The 25,178-nt window shown below is 50.6% G+C and overlaps 1 protein-coding gene and 1 non-coding gene across 3 annotated transcripts; one reads left to right on the top strand and one right to left on the bottom strand.

Annotated features, from left to right (window-relative positions):
* Nucleotides 1-474: 474 nt before the first annotated feature.
* On the bottom strand, nt 475-9,547 carry TRIL (TLR4 interactor with leucine rich repeats). Of its 2 annotated transcripts, none has more exons than XM_075558231.1 (2): nt 4,280-9,547; nt 475-3,143 (listed from the first exon to the last, which is right to left on the bottom strand). In XM_075558231.1, exon 1 carries the CDS (start codon nt 8,918-8,920, stop codon nt 6,512-6,514), a length of 2,409 nt encoding a protein of 802 aa, XP_075414346.1. In that variant the 5' UTR covers nt 8,921-9,547; the 3' UTR covers nt 475-3,143; nt 4,280-6,511. The 2 variants fall into 2 exon arrangements, with proteins under 2 accessions (XP_075414346.1, XP_075414347.1); XM_075558232.1 differs by having other exon boundaries at nt 475-4,477; nt 4,598-9,547.
* Nucleotides 9,548-22,755: 13,208 nt separating this feature from the next.
* On the top strand, nt 22,756-22,862 carry LOC142457481 (U6 spliceosomal RNA). Its single transcript, XR_012786209.1, has one exon. It is a non-coding gene; the product is annotated as a U6 spliceosomal RNA (small nuclear RNA).
* Nucleotides 22,863-25,178: the final 2,316 nt, after the last annotated feature.

The following is a 25,178-nucleotide window of genomic DNA, read 5'->3' as shown; positions in this document are numbered from 1 at the left end:
AGATTGAAGGATAGTGAAAGATATGGGTAGAAGAGGAGCTCCTGTGTACGAGTGTGTACCGATGTCAGTAAGAATGATTACACAAATTTAACAAGAACATCATCCATTTGTGCACTCTCTCAGAAATGTCTGAGAGCCTCTTTCTCCCTGGAGGCAGGCCACCCTCACTCTCGGCTTCGCCTTCCTGTTGATGGGCCACACTGATGCCAAACACAGCCCTGGAGATGTGCCCACCACCTTGAAGCTCTGAGGCTTTGCGCCCAGTGGCCGCTATCTGCCTGCATTCTCCATCGCTGCATGTGGCAGTGTGAGTCTGAAGAGGAGTCTATGGACTCGTATCAGACTTTATGGAGCAGTGCCAGGCTTACGGACTTGATCTGGACTGGACGGGGATGTTTGCTTGATCTGTAATTACTTCTTGATATAACGCTCTCTCTTACACACACACACACACACACACACACACAAAGAAACGTCGGTTAGATTGAGAACATTTATTGGATCTTCGTAAATGCTACTACAAATCAACAATGTTTTAAGTTAGGGTACATTTGGCAAATAAACTTTTATATAACCGAGTCACTAAATGCCCAGTGGTTGTTATTGTAACCGAGTCACTAAATGCCCAGTGGTTGTTATTGTAACTGAGTAACTAAATGCCCAGTGGTTGTTATTGTTAGTTGCTGTTGAGTTGATTGGAACTTATGATGGCCTCATTGGGTCTGGAGTAGAACTGGTCCCCAGGGGGGGTCAAGGATGTTAACTTTTGGAAACAGATCACCATTGATTTCTCCCAAAGTGACTTTGAGGTTGAACCACCAACCTTTCGGTTAGGAATGAAGCACTTAACCATTTGTGTCACCCGAGGGCTCCTGTCACATAGATGTTGTCCTTAGTCCTTGATCAGTAGATTTGGAATTGGGGTCACCTTGTACCAGTGTGGCACAGTAGAAATGTTCTGCACAGTACTTTTTAATGGCCGAGCTTTCTTCTGAGTTGCCTCTGAGTGGGTTGAACTGCTGGTCAATCAGTTTGCACCCAAACATTTTAACCATTGCATGACCCAAGGACTTCAGCAAACAGATACCAATGGCTCGTCCTGAAACCAACTGTAAGGTAAGAATGACCTCATCAAGCCATTGTAAACTGCACCAGGCCACCATGGACCCACTGCCATTACGTCCATTTGGACTCATGGTGACCTTGGAAGAAAGAGTAAACTGTTCCTTTGAGTTTTTGAATCTATAAATCTTTGTACAACAAACAGCCTCGTCATTCTCCTATGGATCTGCAGGTGGATTTGAACTACTGACCACTGAGCTATCAGGGCCGCTGCTACATGACCACAGCTGGCCACAACACAGTGCTTCTTTCTCTTTCCCAGCATTAACCATGCACGTGGCTGGCCTTATTAAGCTAGGTCAGTTGGATAAGAATGCTTTGGGTTCACCTGGATAGAGGTTACTGTTGTGTGAAAATTTATTTCTGTCTAGTGAATCACTTCACAACCAAATTATAAAACCACATCATTGTGTCCATAAACCATCTATAGCTTAAAATCTCTCAAACAAATGTAATCAGGTCTTATTTATGTACATTGCCCCAAGATAAAGGAGAGTTGGTGGTACTCCTGTCGGGGAAGCAAGGGGGTGCTAACTGTAAAGCTACTGGTTCAAACCCACCAGCTGATGTACAGGAGAAAGACGAGGCTGTCTGGTCTGTAACGATTTATGATCTTGGAAGCCCTAGACGGGGTCACTAGGAGTCAGAATTTACTCCGTGGCAATGGGCTGGATCTTTTTGGTGGGCAGCTGGGTGGTAGAGGCAAAATAAAACCATCAGATATCCGAAAGCATTTCTTTCTTAATTATTTCTGTAGCTAATGTATTTACATATAACTTCCAAATATCTCACTCACCCATGCAAAATGTACAGAGTCTGATTAGCCACATGAGTGAGAGGGATGAAGTGACTTTATACCCTTGGCCACTGAATTCAAAGCATCCTGTTAAACTGAAAGTCAAAGGACACCTGGGAATGCTGTGACTAAGGAAACAGGAAGGTGAGACACAGAAATAAAACCATAACCACAAGGTCACAAGTTCAAAACCACCAGCTGCTCCCCTTTAAGAAAGATGAGGCTTTCTGTTCCCATAAAAAGTTACAGCCCCTGATATCCACAGGGGCAATGCTACTCTGTCCTCCACAGTCACTACGAATCAGACTCAACTCAATGGCAGCATGTTTGGTTTTTTAATCCACTCTTAATTCTAATCCACAGGTGAGACTCATTTATGCGATGAACTTTATATAGAAATGTTTTCTCCAAAAATGAATATATTTACTTGTCTTTCCTTTTAATACTTTTAGTCATACAGGATGAGAAAGTAATTCCAGAGCTATCCCTAACACCAGATTGTAGAAAGGGAGTGTGAGTAAATGGGATTACGAGGATGTTCTTTTGGAAGTTCTCTGATTGGCTAACGCCCGGTCCACAAAACGTTGAACAAGCCTCCTGAAGCTTGTCATCTTGTTAGTTGGCATCAAATCTGTCCTGACTCATGAATTCCCTACCAAGGCCCAGCAGAATGGTCCCACAGCCTTTTGAAGGCTGTGAACTCTGGGAAGCAGACCATCCAGTCTGTCTCCTAAGGGGCGTTAGGGTGGGTTTGAACCAGTAACCTTTTGCCTCGCAGTGGAGCAATCAACTGTTGGCTGTACTCAAGAACCACCACTCATGGCCATGGAGTTGATGCAGACTAGAGCCGCCTTCTGGGTCAGAGTACAACTGTCCCTGGGAGTTTCCTAGACTGCCACTGGTTATGGAAGTAGAAAGCCCATTCTTCCTACTGCGGAGAGGCTGGTGGTTTCGAACTGATTGCTTCGCAGAACACAGCTCAATGTGTACCCAAAGCTAATGCTGATGAACACGTGCTGTGTGTGACTGGTATTGCTGAATGCTGTTCCTTCATCTGTCCTTTTCTGTGACAGCACGATGCCGTGGGTACTCTCAGGACCTCCACTTTGACACATGAGGAAACAGAGGTACAGCAAGATGAAGTAGACCTCACCATTTTCTGATGGCTGAGATTCGCTCCTCCCTGCACTCTCAGCATTCTGAGCTTCCCCGGTAGTATAGTTGCCTGAGAATGAGGAAGGCAAGGCAGAGAAGTGGTTTTGAATCAGAGTCAAAGTCTGGAATGCTGAATACATTGCTGGCATTGCCATGCTGCCTTGCCACTTATCTCAGATGCTTCGAAGTTAAGGAGAGTAGTTAACTAGGAATGCCAGACAATTCAGTGTGTGTCTCAAAGCTCTGTTAATATGCAGTCTCCTGCAGAGTTATAGTCTGTGAGACTCACAGGAGCAGTTCTGGCCTGTCCTCTAGGGTAGCCACCAGGCTCTGAGCCTGGAATCGACTCGGTGGCAGCGGGTTTGGTTTTAATATACAGTAGCTGCTTGTGTGGTTGGAGTTGTGGCAGTAACCAGACGCCTGGCTTGTTAGGAAAGGCGTTGAACTCATATCCTAAGTACAACTGGCAAAACCAACTCACGGCAGCCCTACAGAACCAAGTAGAACTGCCCCTGTGGGTTTCTGAATCTGTAACTCCTTACAAGGGAGAACGCCTCATCTTTCTCCCCCAAGGTCCTACCTGGCAGTACCAAAGAATACTCTGAATTCTGAAACCAGTAAAATCGGCCAAAAGTAATGGATCACTTTCTTTTCTCGTAAAGAGTGAGTCTCAGAAAGCCACAGGGGCAGTTCTACTCTGTTCCACGGAGTCACTATGATTTCACTATCAGAATGGAATCAATGGCAGTGAGCTTGGTTTTGGTTTCACGCCTGCAAAGTTTGTGTTTGCATTTTCTTTTCAGAAATGTAACGGCAGTGCAAGATTCTTCCATCTTACTATTGTGCATGAGAAACCAAGGGACTTGACCTTCTAGTCCATTCATTTCCCTTAAACAGGCTATGCTTGCTGGCACCACTGGGGTTTCGCAGCGGTCCCATCTGCCTTGAGAGTCATTGGTATCACTGTTTCTTTGGGCCTTGAGTCTCACAACCTTCCATAAATGACAGCCCAGTCAAGGCCCTACTCTCTATGGGAATGAAAAGTAACTCACTGAATGAGCAGGACAAGACTGGGGGGCGCGGGGGGGGGGGCGTGGGTGAAAACTAGCCGTGGAGATGCACAACGTATCACTGTGAAAGCGCACAAAGTATCTGGAAACCCGGACAATCACGCGCATGTAGCAGAAAGTGGCTTTATTGACGTACCTGAACATCACAATGTATAACATGTAGTCATCTCCCACTGAAAGGCCTTCCAGTGAAACTGTTCAACAGGGCCCAGAGGCAGGCATGGAGCATTTCTCAGAGCTGTTCTGCATTTGAACGGGTGGGTGGCGGGTTGGTGGCGGCCCAAGATGCCAAGTGTCTTTTCCTTGCTCTCACCTGGGACTCGGGATCACACCGCTGTGCCAAAAAACCAGCCAGGAGAGGGAGTAATTCCACAGAAGAGAAAACAAACAAGCTAAAGGCGAGTGCCGCAGCATGAAGGTTGGAAACAAGAGTCAACACATTTACCTTTCTCACCTATGATATGCTCTCAGCAGATGCTCAGCCTTGGTGGCCAACTGTGCCTCTTTTCTCTGGTTGCTACATTCTGGCCGTGCAGATAAATAAGGCTGTCAGAGAGGCAGCTGCAGTTGAAGTGGTCTGGACATTTCCTCCTCTGAACATAAACAAAGGCTGGCTAATTTAGATCCCTGGCCCCCTGCTTCAGCTGTTCCAGGCCACACAGAAAAGGAGTTGGCAGGGGTCGAAGAACCCCTGGCCTCTGCTGACTCCCGTGAGCCATCAGGACGTGAGGGGCTTGCAGGACCTGAACAAAGGAGTCACTGTTGGCCTTAGCACCAGTGTAGCGTAGTGACCTATCACTGAGACCCAGCCGGGGAAAACAACTACCGTGTGCACCACCTGCCGACCTGCCGGTGACGGCATTTGGAGACTCTACGCAAAGTGATACATGTAAATGGAATCATCACGTTTAGTGTCAAATATGTATTTCGAAAGTTCCAGGGAAAGAGTCTCCCAGACAGTTGGAAAACACCGAGCAAATACAGGCGCCTAACCCTAAATTTAAAACAAAGCAACAAAAAAGCATTTAAAAGAGATACTGTCATTTTTAGCTAAGAGATAAAATGCCATAACATAGTAAAACACTGGGCAGTGGAGGGAATAATTTTAAGAGTATAGGATTACTTCACAGTGAGGTCTAAGTACGCATAGAATCTTCTGGTCTTTGTAGAAACAAATACCCAATGATGTACTTTTTGGTTCACACCCCTCCCGCCCATAATCTCCACCCCCCTACTATTCCATAGAGGAGTAGAATAAGCCATTGTGAGCAAACATTATACTAGCAAATGACGATTCAACATGTCGCCTCGCTCTCAGAGTTAATCGATTAACTGCACATCTCAAAGGGGTGAACACAAACCGCTGTGGGCCACTGACACAAACAGGACCGCCACGCCGCACCTGTCCCCGTCTAGACCCACTGTCCGAGATATAGGACGCCAGCCGGACTCAAGTTCCCTGTGGAGTCTGTCCAGCTACATCCACCTTACAGTCCGTATTAAGTCCGGCATTTCCACATGAAGGTTTCTAAAAAAAATTAAATCAAAATATAACAGGAGCCACTGTGATGGAGAAGTCTCACAGGTGGGCTGCTCCTGAGAATGCCATTTTGCTTGCTGCCCAGAGTCAGCAAGCCACCTTCTCACGCGAGAATGTTACTTCTATTGGTTGAATGCCACCAAGTCCAACGAAACGAGTCCTTGGGTCAACTGGTCAGTTTGTTACATACGTGTCAGAGCTCTTCACATTGTTCAATAAAGGGAAAAACCCAACCCAACCCCCAATCCAAGGGAGTGTCTCTTATTATTTAAACAGGACAGGACAGTGTCCTGAATGACTTTATCAGTCAACGTGGGGAGGTCCTTGGTGAGGGTAGTAAGCTTTGTCACCTGTTAACCCCACCACTTTTCTGGACAGAGACCACCAAACCAGATGCCAAGGCTTCTTTGTAAAGGTAACACGTTCCTTCTTCCCTTAATCAGAACCAAACCTGCGTGGCATTAAGCACCCAATCCTCTTTACTCCCGAAAGGGGCCAAGCTTATTGCATTGGGTATGCCACCCAAGCTCCTCCCACAGCTGTGCCCAGCCAGACCGCCCAGCTGGGCACCCAACCGTCCATTTGCCCCCTGCTCTGGGCCTGGACCACCATCTACCATTCGTTTCCTTCTGGGGGGTGCAGGGCCTTGAGGGTGGTGTTCACAACGGCTCTCTGTCCCCGTTGCCCTAGGCCTTGGCATCTGCCTAAGAGGGGGACATCTGATACAAAGGGAGTTTTCCCTGAGGTGGGTTGAGGGGGTTTCCAGGAGGAGGTGGCGACACCTGAAGGCCAAGGAGATGGTGTCCGAAAGCCCTGGCAGCCCTGGCCCTAGTCGGCAAACCGCTGCAGGAGATGGTCTTCTCTCCTCAAGCTGCCTCCTCCCCCGCCCCCGCCTGTGCTGTCCATGAAGCGGTCGCAGGGGAACTCGATGAGGTCGGCCTCGCTGAGCGCGCACACGGTGGCGCGCGGCCGGTGCGACTGGAACCCCCCGAAGTCGGCAGACACCCCAGTGCCCATGGAGCGCAGCGGCCGTCGGGTGGAGTACATGTGACGAACATGCACCGGGGCGCCGCCCTTCCGTCGGGCCCGCAGCTTCCTCCGCAGCCAACGGGACGCCCAGGCAGTCAAGGCCAGGAGCACCAGCAGCGCATTCACAGCCAGCAAGGCCAGGGTCAGCAGCTGGTAGTCCACGCTGCTGCGGCTCCCGGGTTCTGGCAAGGTCACCAGGCCGGCGCAGTGGTCCCTGGGGGCCACGGGGCACACCCGGCCCCCGAGCACGCCCTCCACGCACACCAGGTAGGGGGTGTCCCCGCGCAGCTCGCGCAGCGTGGCCGACTCGCTGCGCTCGGGCAGGTAGACGAAGCGGTGGAACTTGGGCTGTTGGCCGAAGCGGTCGAAGAGCAGGCGGAAGCGCGCGCCGCCCAGAGGCCGGGGGCTGCGGTGCTCGCGCACAGCCCAGCGCACCGCGGCGCTGTTGGCGCCCACCGCCTCCACCGTGAGGTTGCACAGGATGAACTTGTTGAAGTCGCAGGGGTCCGACACTAATGGGGGCAGGCCCAGCCTGCTCGACTGGGCGGCGCGCTCCTGCAGGTCCGTGGCCAGGCTCTGCTTGGCGGCGAGTTGCCAGGGGTCGCCGGCCGGAGGAGGAGGAGGTGGAGGAGCGGAGCCCTCAGCCGCCGCGGTCGGGGTGGGCTCTCCGAGTAGGGGGTCGCCCCGGGTCGGGCGTCCCACGTCGTGACGGTTGGGCAGGTGCGGCCCTGGCCCGACGGCGGCGGAGGGCGGCGGCGGCGGCGGCGGCAGGAGGCCCGGGCCCCGCCTGCTGAGCCTGAGGACACTGCGGTTGCTGACCAGCTCTCTGGCCGCCCCCTCCCAGGGCATCCCAGGCAGAAGCCGCCCGCGCTGCTGGGGCTGCGGCAGCAACTCTCCCGCCTGGCCGCCTGCGGAGGGCGCCGTCTCCTCCCCCACGGTCGGGAGCGCAGAAGGCGAGGGGTGGGCGCAAGAGCCATTCTGCAACTGCTGATCATCCAGGTAGTCCAGGTACTTGCCCCGCAGGGCCGGAGGGTGGCGACACTGCACGAAGACGGTGAGCAGCCGGCCCTGCGAGTGCCAGTTCCCCATCCAGTGCTTCAGGCCCCGCAGGCGGCAGTCACAAGTCCAGCCGTTGCCGTCTAGGTCCAGCCGGTAGAGGGCCGGGCTGGCCGCGAAGATGTCCCCAGAGAGGGCGCTGAGCGCATTGTCGCGCAGGCTGAGCTCCCGCAGGCGGCCGAGTTGGCCGAAGGCGGCGGGGTGCAGCGCGGACAGCTGGTTGCCGCTGAGGTCCAGCGCCTCCAGGCTGTGCAGCGGCTCCAGGAGGGCTGCGGGCAGCACGTCCAGCCGATTGTCCTCCAGGCGCAGCTCGCGAAGCGCCACTAAACCCCAAAAGGTCTCCGGGGCGAGTTGCGAAAGCTGGTTTCCCCGGAGCGAGAGCAGGCCGAGGCGCGGCAGGTGTTGGAAGACGCGCGGCCCCAGGTGTTGCAGGCTGTTGGCGGAGAGGATGAGGGTGGAGAGGGAACGCAGGGGTGCGAAGGTGGCCGCGTGGCGTAGAGAGGGCTGTAGCTCGTTGGCAGAGAGGTTGAGGAAGCGTAGCTTGCCCAGATGGGCGAAGGCGTTCTTGCCCAGAAAGCGGATCCGGTTGTACTCCAGATGTAGGTAGAGCAGGTTGCCCAGCGGGGCGAAGACAGCGTCTGGTAGTGACCCCAGGGCGTTCCCATCCAGCCGCAGCTTGACCAGGCTCTCCAGCCCCTCGAAGGACCCGTGACTTAAACGCCCTATCTCGTTCCCGTTGGCGTAGAGGATGCGCAACTTGCGCAGCGGCGCCAGAGTGCCCGGGGCGAGCGCCTGCAGGAGGTTGTTCCCCAAATAGAGCTCCTCCAGCCGCGAGAGTTTCTCGAAGGTCTTGGGGTGCAGCGAGCGGATCTGATTGTACTGCAGGTCCAGCCGTCGGAGTTGCCCCAGGCGGTGGAAGTCGAAGGCGGTGATGTTGGTTATGAAGTTGCCGCCCAGGCTGTAAGTGAGCACCTCCTGGGGGCTCGGCAGCGAGCTGGTCTTGGGCACAGCGCGCAGCCCCCTGTTGGTGCACAGGAGGTGCTGAGGGTGCTGGCAGTCGCAGCGCTCGGGGCACACGGTCTCAGCCCGCGGCGGGAGCGCCAGGCAGCCGCACAGCAAGAGCAGGAAGCGCACGGCGCGAGCAGCCTCCATCGCCGCCCGCCCTGCGTGCCTCGGCCGGATCGTCCTCTTGGCCCGCCGGCTCTGTGTCTCCTCTGCATTCCCCTTGGCCTGGCCGGAGTCGCTAGGTGGCCTCTTTCGGATTCCGCTGCGCCGTCCAGCCCCTCCTCCGTCCTTTGTCCGGTGGCTGGACCGGGGCTCTGCAGGCGGGATCCTCCTGGCCAAGTCAGGCAGCGCTGGGCGCTCGGCGTGCTCCGGGTGCTACTTGTTGCATTTCTGCACAAAACAGTTTCTCCGGGTGCGTGCCTTGGGGCGGGGGGAGGGAGCCAGACCTCGCGGTTTTTGTTTGCTGCGGAGGCCGGAGAGCTGGATTCCCTGGCGCGGATTTCCCTCGCCAAGTGGATTCCCCAGCTGCAGGCAGGAACCTTTCCAAGAGCTCCTCCGGGCGCGGCGTGGCTGCAGCGCCCGGACCTTCAGCCCCCCAGCTGGCGCCTCCTGGCTCTGGCTCCCGGACCCAGGAAGAGCCCGGGAGGAGCCGGGGGCGCGCAGCCTGTGTCCGGAAGGGGCCAAACTCGGCGAGTGGCGAGAAAACCGGGCGGAAATTCGTTCTTCCCACACTACACACCCCCCTCGCCACTCCGCCCACTCGCACCCCCCGGGGATGCAGGCGGAGAAAGAGGATACTGCGGAGGGAGGACAGACTCCGGCAGGGGGAGGAGGGAAGGCTAAGTGGCTCCGCGTCTGGTCAGCCGAGCCCAGGACGCCAAGTGAGAAAAGTAGGGATTAAAAACAGCTGTACCGGTCGGACACGCTGGACTGGGGGCGGGGATGGATTACCGGGGCAGTGAGGAGGGGGTGGGGGGGAGAGAGCAAACGGCATTTGCAGACAGAGACCTTTTTATTTTAGGCGAGTACACCCGCCGCTTCTGAGCAGTGGGCGCTCGCCTGGCGTTATTCGTTTTTTAAGACCCAGGAGTCTCAATCGGCTGGAAGTCCTGCAGCAGCGAGGCCCCGCTGGCATCCGACTATTGCCTTTGGCGAGCAGAGCGCGAAATTATCCGCGGAGACCTGCAGATTATTCTCTGCGGCCGGCGGCCAACACCTCCCGCTCTCCACCCCCACCCCGGCCCCCCGCTGTTGCATGTTTGAATATTTGACCTGTGTGTACAAGTAGTGTCGGGGAGACGCCCCTTGGTTTGAGGTACCAGGCTGAATTGAGCCTCCCGTGGTCAAAGGAGCAAACCCAGAACTGGTTCTTCCACTGCCAGTCTCCCACAAATTTGGGTGATTCAGCCCCATAAATACAAGGATCTTTCTGCCCTTGAGCAGATTCCTCAGGTGTTCATATATTAATAACTTTTGCAGACGCTGCCTAACTGCTCCCTGAGATGCCCTCTAGCTTTGTGCCTGGGCTTGCAAGGAACCTCAGAAGTCTTTGGACTCCCTTAATTGAAGAAATGCCATATGTCCTTATCAGTATGGAACGGAACATTTGTCAATGGTTCTACTTGGAGTGAGGCTTTGGTTTTTGTAAATTACCTTACCAGAATAATTACCCTTTTGGCCCCTTTCCCCAGGGTCTTCAGAAAAAAAGTCCCTTTGAGGACCTCTGTACAAATGACAGGGAGCTTCCAGGAATTCAAGCCTGGTTCAGTAGAGGACAGAGGTCGGGGAAAGAGAGGTATCATTGCCCAGCTCAGATGAATCTTGGCTGAAAGCAGAGAATACCGAGAGATGTTTACTTGCGTGTCATTGACCATGCACAAGCTTCCAACTGGGTGGATCATAACAAGCTGTGGTTAACATTGCAAAGAACGGGAACTCCGGAGCTGTTCATTGTGCTCATGAACACCCTGCACACAGACCAAGAGGCAGTCACTTGAACACTACATGGGGGGACTTGTTATTGTTGTCAGGTGCTGTCGGGGCGCTTTCTCTCGGAGCAAACCTCTGCACAGCAGAGCCATACACTGCCCAGTCCTGTGCCATCCTCACACTGTTCTCATGTTTGAGCTTGATGCAGCCACTGTGTCAGTCCACCCTTTATTATTATTATAAATACATAATTTTATGGAGGGCTCTTACATCCCTTATAACAATCCATACATCAATTGTATCAAGCCTATTTGTACATTTGTTGCCATCATCATTTTCAAAATAGTTTCTGTTGAAGCACTTGGTATCAGCTCCTCTTTGTGTTCCCTGTGTCAATCCATCTTGTTGACGGTCTTCCTCTTGTTTCATTGTCCCACTACTTTCCTAAGCATGATGATCCTCGAGAGCTTGCTCTCCTTGACAACATGTCCAAAGTACAGGAGGTGGAATCTTGCCGTTCTTGCTCTGAAGGAGAATTCTGGTTGTATTTTTTCCAAGAGCTTTGGGAAGTTCGTGGTACTTTAAATATTCTTTGCCAGCACCATAATTTAAATGCATTGATTCTTCTTCGATCTTTATTTAATGTTCAACTTTCACTTGTTAAAATCAAGAATTGTGCATCAGAGCCTTATCCTTTGACTGTATTTACTCAATCTGTGTGCTGAGCAAATAATTGGCAAAGCCAGACACCAAGGACAAAAGGCATCTGGGTTGGAGGAAGACTCATTAACAGCCTTTGATCTGCAGATGGCACAACCTTGCTTGCTAAAATTTAGAAGGACTTGAAGCACTTGCTGATGAAGATCAAAGACGGCAACCTTCAGTCTGGATTACAACGCAATGTAAACAAAATAAAAATCCTCACCACTGGGCCAACAGACAATATCCTGATAAAAGGGGGTGAGGATCCTGGCATTGGCAAAAAACCAGCAACAAGAATTCAAACAACACATTGGGCAAATTAGATGTCAAAAGAAGTCCAAGGGTGGGTAGTGATGAATGGCCTCATTTGACAATTAACATAGGCAAGTCATGAAAACAAGGTTTGGGTTTAGAGAAAGGCAAGGTCACTGGCAGGTGTGATCAGTGGGGAGCCATGAGTGAGCAGAACCCTCAGCTCAGCTGGGAATTGGGGATTGAAGACTGGAGGTAATTAGGTATTGAAATGTCTACTGGAGGCCTAATAAGTCAATCAGGCTTACTTGTGATTTATTTTGGGTTTTTGAATAAAAAAGATGAAATTATACAGAAGGTTTCTCAACTCACTGCCATTGAATCAATGCCGATTCATAGTGACCCTATAGGATAGGGTAGAACTGCCCCCTGTGGGTTTCTAAGACAGTAAATCTTTACCAGAGCAGAAAGTCCAATCTTTCTCCAGTGGAGTGGCTGGTGGTTTCAAACTCTTGACCTTGCAGCACAAGTCTCTGTGCCCCCAGGATTCCTTAATCAGGTAGTTTGATTGTCTTTCATTCTCATTGTGAGAAACTTCCCAAAACTCTTATGTGGATGAAAGACAAGTGCCCAGTGTGGCACGCATGTCCAGCTTTTCTGATCCAGTCCAGCAAAGCTGTCAGGGGGGCCTTCCGCCCTTGCTGCCAACACTGGGATGTCATAGGGATGATCAGACTTTTCACAAGGAATTAGGTCCCAAAGGCTGTTGGCTTCAGACTGAACCACTGGCTGGGCCTGGAGTAGATGTAGCTGTAGTAACATCTGTTTTAGGCCCAGCTGGGAAACTGCAACCCCCAGCTTCCGGGGACAATGGGGTGGAGAAGAGGATGAAATATGGCACCCTGAATCCGTTTTAAATAAAGTTCCTACATGTGGTGTTCTGTAGAACAGGGTGTGATAGAAAGGAGGGGAAAGGGGAAGTCTGACCTGTCCCTTTGAATAAGCTGCTTTCTTTTCCCTACTCTGCAGAAAGGGTGCAGAGGAAGCGAGGGCAGCCGGCAGAAGCCCATTGCTCCTCTGGTCCCATCATTCATTCCACTAAACACCTTCCCTTGTACTGGCTTCTCTTTCTACGGGCCTCATCCCTGGTGACGTGGTAGGTGACACTTGGGGCTGCTGGCTCTAAGATCGGCAGTTTGAAATCAGCTGCTTTGCTAGAAAAAGACAAGGCCCTCTACTCCCATGAAGCTTTATTGTTTCGGAAAGACACAGAGGCAGTTCTGCTCTGCCTTACACGGTTGCTGTGTGAGCATCGAAGAACTGCCGAGTTCCCAGGCTACTACGGATAAGTGTCCAGGACTCGAGTATTGTAGCAATCTGCCTTGGGTATTATTGCCCACTGGTTAATTTCTCCACCAGTAGCCCGGGCTTGTCAGGAGAAATTGCATCCTACATAATTGTGTCAAAAGACAATTGCTTTTCCATAGCAGTCCGTCTTCTGAAAGCCGTCTGTCTGCCACATGCCGTCTTCTTGTTTAAATGGATCTGGTGTGTCATAGTCCGACGAGGGATAAACAGCTGCTGGGAGGACGGTTTGTTTCTGATTAGGAAAAAAGTCTCACTACCACCTTCAACCCAGCTTCTGTAAAAATTGTAAGGATTTGGAGACTTATGGGTTCAGTGCTAGCACACACAGGGCTTCTGCCTGAAAGATTTGGCACCCATGTCCATACTCTACGCGTCCCTTTTAAACGCGGGGCAACCTGTGAAGTCTGGCTTACAGATGAGTTGACATGTACTCCATGATCTTCATTTCCTTGGCACTGCCTCCAAAAGCCAACCAAACTCTGCTGAGTCAATGCTGACTCATAGTAACCCTATAAGACATGGTAGAACTGCCGTGTGGGTTTCTGGGGCTCTAACTGTTAAAGGGAGTAGAAAGCCCCACCTTTCTCCTGTGGAGCGGCTGGTGATTTCATCCTACTGACCTTCTAGTTAGCAGCCCAACACATAACCCTGCGTCACCAGGGGTCTTGTAGTCCTACCTGTAATTAGGTGTTTATTGCCAGACCATCTCTGGTTTAAGAATGGAAATGGTATTGTTCTTGGTAGAGGAATGGGGCTTCTGCCCTGCCTGCTAGAGGAATGGACACAGGCTCCTGTGAACACAGGCCTGGGAAACACCTTCACCTTGAAGCCAGGACCCGGTGAGTATTCTGAACGGGAGATAAATCTGAAACTATGCATGAGACCCAAGGATGAAGAGAGCAACTGATTAGAACATTGCTTGGCCCTCTACAGAGTGAAAGTGTTGTTTAAAAAACAGGAAGCCTACGTCCTAGACAGAGTCTCTTCTGAACTCAGGAGGTGGCTGGGGTGGGGCCTGCTTCACCTCTGGAGCAAAGTGTGTCTTAGGTTTATGGTGTCCTCACCTCTCGACTGCGACCTGCTTCATTTCTTCTGATCCTGTGCTTTTACTAAAAAAGCTGGTTTCACATTTTGCAACAGCAGCTGCTGCTGCTGTGTCTGTGTGTGTGTGTGTGTGTGTGCGCGCGCGTGTGCGCGCGCGCCTGCCTTTCCTCTGGACCCTTACAAACCACCCAGGTGTGGAGCTAGCTAGATCCCCAGTCGAGGACAACCCAAACGCTGCATTTCGCTGTATTTTGCCTGTACTTGGTCAGGCAAAGCAGTGAAGACCTATGAAAGGCACCTTTAAGGCTGCATTTGCTCCGAAACCTCATGGCGCTGGTTACCAAGTGGGATGGTTAATGTTCTGAGCCAGCCAAACCAGGCTAAGTTATGGTGGCCTGATGTTTGCTCAACAAGTAGTGCCCACGTGACTGTCACGTATTTGCCTGTAATGAACATTCAAACTGGGTGACTCTCCACAATGGGGGTGGGCCTCACCCAAGCAGTTGAAGGTCACAGGTATGAAAACCAACATGGGGGTGGGGCAGGGAGGGGTTCTTCTCTCTCAAGACTCCACAGGCATCCTGCCAGGATTTCCATCCCACCACCTTGCCCCCACCATTTCAGGAGACAATTCTTTAGATAAACCAGCCATGCAGGCAGAGGAGAGACAGGAAATTACAGAGGGAGGGAGGCCAGGAGGGCGGGAGGGACCAACAGAGCCATATGTGTGGGGGCGTTTAATGGGATACTATTACTGATTTGATGTGATCGGCTGTCTAAGTACACACAACAGGTTTTCTTTGAGAAACTAAAGCAAATAAATAAATAATTGACGGCTTTTTTATTTTTAGGGGGGCGGTGTTCCAGCCTTAACCCATCAGATTCTTTTTTCCTCCCTTGTCTGAGTGGCTATAAAAGGAGGCAAAGTGAAACTGCAGTGGACTGGGATTCTTAAGGGAAATACCGGAATAAAATAGCTAAAGACATCACATATATAGGTATTTAAGGTTAAATCCGTGACTCCTGATCTCTTACCTCTCTGCCCTGGTGGCACTGTTGAAGCGCGTGGCTGTGAACCGGGAGTTTGGCTGTGGGGACCTGCCACCTGTTCTCCACAGGAGAGCGAAGCGGCCCTCTGCTTCCGTGAAGAGCATGTCCTTGGGAGTGCCCGGGCCAGTCTGCTCTGTAGTCACTGAGGGGCTCTGTGAGTCGGGGTCCGCTCACGGCTGGGCTTGGGTGGGGTTTTTAGTGGTTGTGCTTTTCTGGAGACTCCCGACTAAGACAAGAGATGAGAGCCTTTAGTGAGTATGTGAGTCTGGGTAAACTAGAGAAACAAATCCACATGAACTCATGTATAAGAGAGAGTTTTAGATAAAGGCTAAGTGTACATTCAGAAAGCATCCCAACCCAGTCCAGTCCAAACCCATAAGACTGACTTAGCCCGCATGTCCAACACCGATCAACACAGTCCTCTTCAAACTCACAAAACACACACAGTGATGCTGACTGCAGGAAGATCACATGCCCGTGGGTAGAGAGACTTTGAATCCAGTGGCGGTGTAAACATCTCAGCGCTGGCAGGGGTCTCCACACGGCTGCTCCAGCATCCAGGGCTGCATCGGGGTAGGTCCATGTGGCTTCTCCTCAGGGATGTCTTGCAGGAAGTTAGCCTTGCCAGCTGAAGCAGGGAACTGGCTAAGGCAGCTGCACCCTGATCCAACCATCAGAGAGCAAGAGACCCAAGAACTAGAAAGGTGAGGCTCACCGACCATTTATCTCTCCGCCCTTCAATTAGTCCCACATGTGTTTATCGGCCGGTTGGCACAATAAACCTTAAGTATCTCAGGGAGCATTCGCCATGTGCCAAGGCCCAGGGTGGATGCTGAGAATGCAGTGGCTGATAGACTTGGTGCCAGACTCCAGGGGAGCAACAGCTTCATGGGACAGGTTGACAGTAACGCCACAATAAGGTGACCAATGAGATGAGCACTGTGGGTGGAGCTTGGGGGGGGCGGAGGCAGGAGAGACACTGGCCTTAGACATAGAGGCAAGTGTTCAGAGAGGGATGGGACGATGTCCTGGCCGAGTTTAGGATATGAGCAACATTACCTAGGTGAAGGAGGGCAGGGCTGTCTGAGACTACGGGCAGCAGTGTGAGGGGCAGAGCCTGAAGTACATCCAAGGGAGTGGCTGGCTGCTCTTGCCATTGCCAGCTGCTGGGGACTACCCCCAGACTCCCAGCCACCCCCCGCACGTCGGAACACAGTGCTTGCCTGGCCCTGTGCAACCTCCATGCCAGGTTACAGACTGAAGAGCCTTTTGAAGAGCTGATAGAGTCTTCACTGGTTCCTTTTCTGGAAGTAGATAGCCAGGCCTTACTTCCTTGTCTGCCTTAACATAGATGCTCCTTTGACACGTGTCCACCGTGGGCGACCCTGCTGGTGTTTGGAATAATGGCAGCATGGATTCTAGCGCTGTAGCAATATGCAAACTGGTAGGTGGTGGAACTCTGGCAAAGCTGCTACACCCAAAATTTACCGTCATCGAGTCAATTCTGACTCAAAGCTGCCCTACAGGGCGGAGTAGATCTGCCCCAGGAGTTTCCAAGACTAACTCTAAGGGAGTAGAAAGCCTCAGCTTTCTCCCAGGAGAACCACCCCATACATCCTGTGCAGTCCTTGGGCTCAGGCGATGTGGGATGGGCCACTCCCTTGGCTCCTGTTCTTGGAAGGACTCTGTTGGGCCCTCTTCATCTCCGTAGAATTTCAGGAAGCCAAGGGGACATGCCCATCCACCACCGACATCCTCCCTCATGCCCAGGCTTCCTGAGACCCCAGAATTCTTTGCCTAACTGCCTAAGCCTGTGCGTGCCTTTCCCCCATCTGTCCTCCCAGCCAGCCACGCAATGTGGATAAGCCTGGGTCTGAGGGAAGAAGCTGTGTATTGTATTTTAACTTAATTTCTGAGCACGAGGTTTGCAGAAGGGTATTGTCGTTGATGATGTTAAGGTGCCTGTGTTAGTCTGGGTGGACTAGGGAAACAAATTAATAAGCACTCATAGGTGTATAGGAAAGAGCTTTATATAAAGATTAATTGTACATTAAGAAAACATCCCAACCCAGTCCAGATCTAGTCCTTAAGTCCAATATTGGCCCATATGTCCAGTACCAGTCTGTAAATTCCTCTTTAGACTCAAAAACCACAAACAATGATGCCTAGTGCAGGAAGATCACAGGTCAGTGGGTGGAAAGTCTTGTGAATCCAGTGGTGGTAGCTAGAAGCATCTGAGCGCCGGTGTGGGTCTCCACATGACTTCTCCAGCTCCAAGGCTCTGGCTTCCGTCAGCATAGCTCCATGTGTCAACAGGATTGTCTCACAAGGAGTGAGTGTGTGTCCTGCCTCCAGCGAGCTACGTATCTCCTAATTGCCTCCAAATGAGGTCATCAAACCGCGACCTGATTGACAGGCTAAACTCCACCCCCTCACTTTGAATAGTCTCAAGTTGAAAACAGATTACGTAACTACCACAGCGCCATTACTACTTAGTATAATAGAACAAAACGCTGCCCAGTCCTTTGCCATCCTCATAATGGTTCTTATGCTTCAGCCAAGAGTTGAAGCCACTGTGTCAATCATCTTGTTGATGATCTTCTTCTTTTAAGAAGCTTGATGTCCTTATCCAGGGACTGGTCTCTGCAGATGGCTATGTTTACCAAATGCTCAAAACCAAACTCACTGCCATCGAGTTGATTCTGACTCACAGGGACCCCAGAGGACAGAGTGGAATTACCCCTGTGCATTTCCAAGACTTTAAAACTATCTTTCCAGGAGCATGTAGCCTCATCATTTTCCTGCAGAGCAGCTGCTGGGTAAGAACCGCTGACTTTGTGGCTAGCAGCTCAATGTGTAGTAGCCCTCTTTGACCCCGTGGCGCCATGGCCCTTGGGACTCAATTCCATTTTGAGTCTCTACTAAGTCCTTTCTGACTATTCACCCAGAGCATGCCATGTTTGGTCCTCGGGCAAAGTAGGATTGCCGCAACAACTCTGGCCAGTGTGTGTGTGTGTGGGGGGGGGGGGCCTTGCCCTCAGAAACTGGCCTGAGTGTACCCTTGCTGGAAATTGAGGTCCTCAGGTCGCAAAGTGGTGAGTCACCCTGACAAGAGTGATGGGAGACTCCTGAACCAGTCATGTAAACTTTGCTAATCTGCAGTAGTGCACATCCCACAACCCTTGTCCCTTTCTGCTCTGTAGTCCCACCTGCAGCTGTGGTGAATTGACCTGCCTGCCACTGGCAGCGTTTTGATGACTGTGTCTTTTGCCCTCCATGTCCCATGTACCTGGCCCGGGACCTGTGACTCCTGTCTCTTGCTGATGCTGAGTATTTTTTCTTTGTCCTATTTAAGATTTAATAAAGTGATATCTTTGAAATATATGTGAATTTGGTGTCCTTTCCTCTTAAAAGAGGAGGTGTGAGCTGCCCTTTCAGCTGGTACGCCTGGGATTCCAAACATCACCTCCTGGCTTCCCCTGCTGGGAAAGGAAGCAGTTGGCCTAGACCTCCATTCACACAATAACCCCTAAAAAAATCAAACCCTCGGCCTTTGAGTGGATTCCAAGTCAAAGCAACCCTCTAGGACAGGGTAGGCCTGCCCCTGCTGGTTTCCAGGACTGGCACTCTTTACAGGAGCAGAAAACCTCATCTTTCTCCTGCAGGGCGGCTGGTGATTTCGAACTGCTGGCCTTGAAGTTTAGCAGCCCTATGTGTAACTACTATGCAGACAGGCCTGTCTCTGTATATGCACTTGGATTTAGGGGGCGAGAAAGGAAAAATTAGAGGAGTTTGACTGAGAACAGTTTGTTGTGGTGTGTTTTAAAGTTTCCACTGCCAGTGAGCTGATGCCAACTCAGCGCGACCCTGTAGGGCAGATTCCGAAGGCTTCCTCCGGGCTTCTGAGACTGATACCTTATGAGTGTAGACAGCCTCATCATCCTCTCTTTAAGGAGGGCATTTAGTAAGTCTCAAATAGGACAAAGACCAACATGTCACCCAGGTGAGGAGCCCCTTAGTCTGCCACGATGGTGTCCAAGGACATACAGCCACACAGCTGCTTAAAGAGGACATGGACAATAAAGGAAATGGTCCCAACATCCTGACTGGTGGCCGTCCGGTCCATTCTGGTTCCAGGTGGGACTACACATCGGGAAGCAAATGATGATGGGGAAACACACGTTCTATTGGATGAGCTGAGGTTAGTCCAAGGTCTTCCCACCAAAGCAGTCTACACGGGACTCCTAGGGCAGGGCTCTTGACTGTGTGACCCCCAGGAGGCGACACATCAGGCATGCCCCTAAGGGAGATGGTCCCTCCCAGGGATGTCCCTATGCAAAGGGCAAACCTGCTCCCATCCCAGGTTCACGGTCAGAAACCATTCAATTGTGGCTTAATCCACATGGAGGCCCTGCCCGGGGATTTTGATGGTCATCCATCACCTTCTGTAAACGGGGTGCTCAGAGTTTGAGCTCAGCTACGCGGGGAGCAGGTGGTGCCTGTGAACTGCAGAGCTGGTGGGTTCGCAGCCCGATGCATGGCCCACACTGCCACCAGCACTCTTTTTATTGTAGCGCAGACCATGCCTCATTTTCTATAAAAAGCAGTGTCTATTTTTAGAGTTTTTCAGCAAAAGCAAGGACGGAGTCGTCTCCGTTTCAGTGCCCTTCCCTGAACTGCGTCCTGTCTTTGTTTATGGATGGACCCAGACTCAATCAGGCACCGGGAAATCCAAGTGCTGATTATGCCTACACGTGTAATTTTGCATACTGACAAGAAGCAACCCAGGGAGGGGATGCTGGTCAAGGGAGAAACGACTTTGTCATTTCATTTTTGGAAGCCGCTCCCTTTAAATCTCTGTGGTGCTGGGGTGGGGGTGGGTGGGTGGTTGCAGAGGTCAGAAGTACAAACCAGTCAGGGCGGGTTTCCTGACACACAGAGGTGCTGTCAGAGTTCTTGGGTGAGCTTGCCCGGGCATGGGAATCCTCTTGGGCTTGCCAGGTACTTAGACACATGTATTTCCAAGCGTTTTGTGATTGAACTTGAACTTCAGTGATGTAGGTATGGAAGATTCCAGCCCGTGTCTTCCATAGTCCCTAGAGCTGACAAAGATTGGCTCTGGCCTGAGATGGGTTGGAGGAGGGGAGCAGAAGGGGGGGCCAGCAGGGCTGAGCACACCCCTCCAGAGCAGCTGCCAGAATTTTCTCAGGGTTTCAGGCCGAATTGGCAACGGAGCTGCCCTCCAAAGGCAGTGTGGCTGCTGACACTCATGAAGCAGAAAAGAGAGTCCCCAGTGGTCCCTTGGGGAAGAAAGCAGGCACTTTCTACTCCCGTGCAGAGTTACAGGCTGAGAACACCACTGAGGCAGATCTGCTCTGCCCTTTAGGGCCCTGTGAGTCAGAATCCTCTTGATGATAGTTTTTTGTTGTTGTTTGTTTTGTTTTAGACTTGTCCCTTGGCTTGTTATTGAATGGTCCCCAAAGCTATCTGTCTCCATCAAAATAGGCCTTATTTTAGCCCCAGTCTGAGAAGCGAGTTTCTTTGCCATGGGGAACAAGGATTGTGAATAAATAGCACGGGCTTGCAGCATGTCAGGGGCAATTTCCCCCTAAGGAGATACAAGCTGTCTCAGAAGCTGTAGCACAGTCTTAAGTCTGCATACAGTTTGAGGGAGGAAAAAAGAAAAGCTCATTTGAAAACATATTTCATTTCCTTTGATATTATTTAGCATTGTGGATTTTGAGTAATGAACTGGGAACTTTTGCTTGTTTGGGTTGTTTCAGTTCTGCTTGGAAAGCGCAGCCACATGAAAAGTTACAGTTAAAACTGCACAGAATCCACATGTATGATCCAGGGGCCTGGCGGGGAGGTAGGGGTGGGGGTGGGGGAGTAACCTGGGGGTTGGAGTCCTTCAGACCTGGGCTCCAATCCTACACCTTTGCTTCGACGAGTTTATCAGAACAGGGAGTCCCACCTCTCCACGCCCACGTTGACTTAGTGGTGAACTAGGATGACAACCTTGACTTTCCGGGTTACTTGGATCATGAAGACCATTCCTGTAGAATGCCTGATACCTGAGTAAGGACTTAATCCAAAGAGAGTTTGTTTTCATTGATTCATTCTCAGGGAGAAGACACCTACCACTTTTCACAGCAGCCAGGGGCCCTGCAGTGAAATGTGGCCGCTGACAGGGGCATGCTGAAGCCTGCCTCTGGGCCGTCAGATTCACCTGGGATTAGAGCATGCTGACTCCCAAGAAGCTCACTGGAGGTTTTTTTCTGCCCGCTCCATTTGGAGAAGCGAGGTAATAGGCAATAAGGAGCTCTGGTGACACCGTGAGATAAATGTTGGGTTTGAAACCCCCAAGGTCATCAGTTCAAATCCACCAGCTGTCCCGAAGGAGAAAGATGGGGCTATCTGCTTCCATAAAGATTTACAGTCACAGCAATGCTAAGGAGCAGTTCTGTTCTATTCTGTTCTACAGAGTCACTATGAGTCGGAATCAACTGATGGCAGGGGATCTGGGTTTGGTAATAGGCAGTGCTTCCTAAACACCTGTTTTTGACTGGATAATTCTATTAATAACCACAACAATAATGCCTGGCATTTATGCACTGCTTTCAGGGTGCCAGGTAGTATTCTACACACCCTGCATGAATCCACTCATTTATTCCCTCCATAGCCATGTGAGTCAGAAACTATTATTATCTCTTTTGTACAGACAAGGAGTCTGAGAAGCTTGTAAAAAAAATGCAGGCTCCTAGGCCCACCCACAAGGAGCCCTGTATAGTGGACTATCCCCTCAGCTGCTAACCACAAGGTTGGTGGTTTGAACCCACCAGGGGAGAAAGAGGAGACTGTCTGCTCTCATAAAGATTAGTCTCAGAAGCCCAAAGGGAAAGTTCTAACTTGTCCAGTAGAGGTTGGAATTGAGTGTATGACAATAAGACTCTGATACAGGATCTCTAGGAGAGGGGGTAGGGGTTTTATTTAACAAGTGGTTACAGATTGGGCTGAGATCCACAAGGCCAGTAGTCTGAACCACCAGCCACTCCCCTGGTGAAAGATGGGGCTTTCTAGTCCCGTACACAGGTGCAGTCTTGGAAACTCACAGGGAGAGGTCTACCCTGTCCCATAGGGCCGCTGCAAGTCAGAAGTGACTTGACGACAGGGAGTTTGGGCCTCGGAGCATATTCCCCAGTCTGATGTGGACACAGACTTAGGAACCCCTGAACGAATTACTTATTCAAGGACTTATGCAAACATTTCAGAATTTAATAATTTTCTAGGCGCCTGGGGATAGAATTGTGAGAACGGCACAGTCGCTATGACTTAGAACTGGCTCAACAGCACCTGCCAGCAGCAACGATGTAACTGGAGTTCAAAGCCTGGTCTTTATTCTGAGAAGTGGCCAGTGGCTGCCAACCACGGGCCTGGCAGTCAGCAGCCTCACCTGTAAGGACTGTACGCAGCACTCTGGGCTCTCTAGTTATTTTCCTTCTTTGAGAACCTCTCAGAGCAGTGGGCAGGTCTGATGGGTAAGGAATCTGAGGGGATGTAAGACTGTGAGCTTACTCATATATGATTCTCTTTCTCCATTTTAAATTAAAATTTTATTCATTAAAAAATTACTGTTCGTGCTCGCTTCGGCAGCACATATACTAAAATTGGAACGATTCAGAGAAGATTAGCATGGCCCCTGTGCAAGGATGACACGCAAATTCATGAAGTGTTCCATATTTAAAAAAAAATTACTGTTCCCTTTTCTTTGTGTAGTATCACACATTCAAAGAAAAACCTAATTATATGTGGTTTCACACCCCCTTTCTTCCCAACAGCTCGCACGGATTTTTCACAAAGTAAGTAATGAACAAGGAAACCCTTTGTAAAAAGCACCCGCCCGTGCAACACTGTGTGTGTGCAGAAACACCAACTGCTTCCGGCACCCTGCATCTTATGCCCAAGGAAGGTCCTTGCCCATCAGTTCAGAGATGCCTGATGACTAGAAACTGATGGGTACAAGTGTAAATGGATCACTTATCTCTAAGAACTCGCCCTAATTATAGACGGGTCTTACAAATCAAGAAGAAAAGGCATTCGGGTCAGGCTGGCTGAGTGTCCTGCCTTAGGACATCAGGCAAATCTGCATACTGTGTCTGGTTACAATACAGAACTTATTCCTAGGTCACCGACCTGTCACTGCAGCAATAACCTCCTGTGTGGGAGCAGCCTAGAGGAATGCTCTAGAAATGTAAGTATGGAAATGTGTGTCTCCTCACAGACTCGGACCTGTAATCTTGCTCGCTCACACAACCCTCGGCGGTTGTTTTCTATGTGGATTATTCACGTTGCAGTCATCGCATTTATTTAGTCACATATATCCCGAAGAAGGACGACAGCCTTGTTTTACTTCATTTGTTTGTGGCTCTCAGCATTCATTATTGAAATGTCAAAGGGCATTTATATATTAAAATAACCTAGAAGCAAATACATACAGATGCTATTAGCTGCTGTCTTTAGGCGGTGAGAAAAGGAATTATTATTTGTGTTTTGCTCTTCCAGCCCTTATAAGGAGCCCTGGTGGCGCTGTCAGGCAGTGAGCACTGGACTACTCACTGAAAATCCAGGAGTTCAAGCCCACCAGCCACTCCTCAGGAGAAAGATGAGGTTATCTGCCGTGGTGTGGTTATGCATTGGGTTGCTAGTCACAAGCTCAGTGGTTCTAAACCACCAGCAGCTCTCCAGAAGAAAGACAGGACTTTCTACTCCTGTAAAGAAGTAAAGAGTTCCAGTCTGGGAAACCTACAGGGGCAGTTGTACCCTGTCCTATAGGGTCACTATGAGTCGGCATCAACGAGGTGACAGTGGGTTTGTTTTTGCTCTGTTCTCATAAAAATGTACACCCTTGGGAAGCCTATATAGGGTCATGACATCAGAATCAATTGGATAGCCGTGGGCAGTTCCAGCATTTGATAACACATTCAAACGACGGTCCTGTTCAATTCTTTAGGAACAATAGAAGAACAATTAGAAATAGACGTGTTCATATCTCATATCTGGTTTTCACCTCAGCACAAACCCTCGTGAGTTGATTAGAGTCTCAGTTTGGAGGAGGGGATATTAAGGAGCAGAGAAGTTAGCCAGCTTCTGGAATGATCCACAGCTGTCATAGGAGAGTGCAGGCCACAATCTAAACCTTTGGCTTCTGAGCCCAAGTTCTTACCATCGGACCTTACTTGGTGCTTTATATGTGCCTAGATGTACAACTAAAGAGACCAGTTCAGGGTGGGGGTATTCAAACTATATTTGGTTCAAGAAAGGCACCGACCAGTCAGGCTGGGCCTGGACACATAGGGTCGGATAACTCTCAGCAGCCATCTCCACTGTGTCCATTACCTGCCAGCTGCCCAACTGTCCCAGCACCCTCCAGCTGCTCAGTTCTGCCAGTGCCTGCCAGCTGAAAGTGAGTCTGCCTACATTGATTAAACTTCCTTGCATAAGGCTATAGACATCCCTTTTTTTCTCCTTGATAACCACCTTATTAAAACCAATTTCCTTGTGGATTTGGCACAAAGATTTGTAACCATAAGAGACACCATAGGAAGGAAGACCTTTCTACGTCCATCTCCAGACTGCATGCTTGCCTGGGGACTGGCTCGGCAGGTCCCAGTTCCCCACAGCCTTCCAAACTTACAAGAGAAAGTTGATGGGAGAGGAAGATGATCCACTTTGGCCAAACGCAAGCTTTGCAGTCCACTTGTGAACCAGAAATGAAATATTTCCCCTTCTCTTCAGTGGGCTGGAAAAGATCTGTGAATGAATTTTTTCTTTTAAAAACTCCCATTTTTCTCACCACCTGAAACTTGGATTTGCTATCAGTAGTGACTAGAAATAATTCGGTGGGGGGCGAAGGGCACCTCTTTTGAAGAGGAGCAATCTAAAGGATTGACTAATCCTCCACTGATTTTCCCCCTGTTCAGAATCTAGACCTGGAGATTAATGTGCGGAAAGCATCCCCCTCACTGCCTTTCCCCTTGAATGGCAATGCCACTTTATCTAA

The sequence above is a fragment of the Tenrec ecaudatus genome, chromosome 9 (assembly GCF_050624435.1).
Source record: "Tenrec ecaudatus isolate mTenEca1 chromosome 9, mTenEca1.hap1, whole genome shotgun sequence".
Taxonomy (NCBI): Eukaryota; Metazoa; Chordata; class Mammalia; order Afrosoricida; family Tenrecidae; genus Tenrec; species Tenrec ecaudatus.
This window is presented reverse-complemented; position numbering and strand designations above follow the sequence as displayed.

Excerpts from the sequence above, each read along its gene's own strand:
- TRIL (XM_075558231.1), bottom strand. The coding sequence starts at position 8,920 with ATGGAGGCTGCTCGCGCCGTGCGCTTCCTGCTCTTGCTGTGCGGCTGC.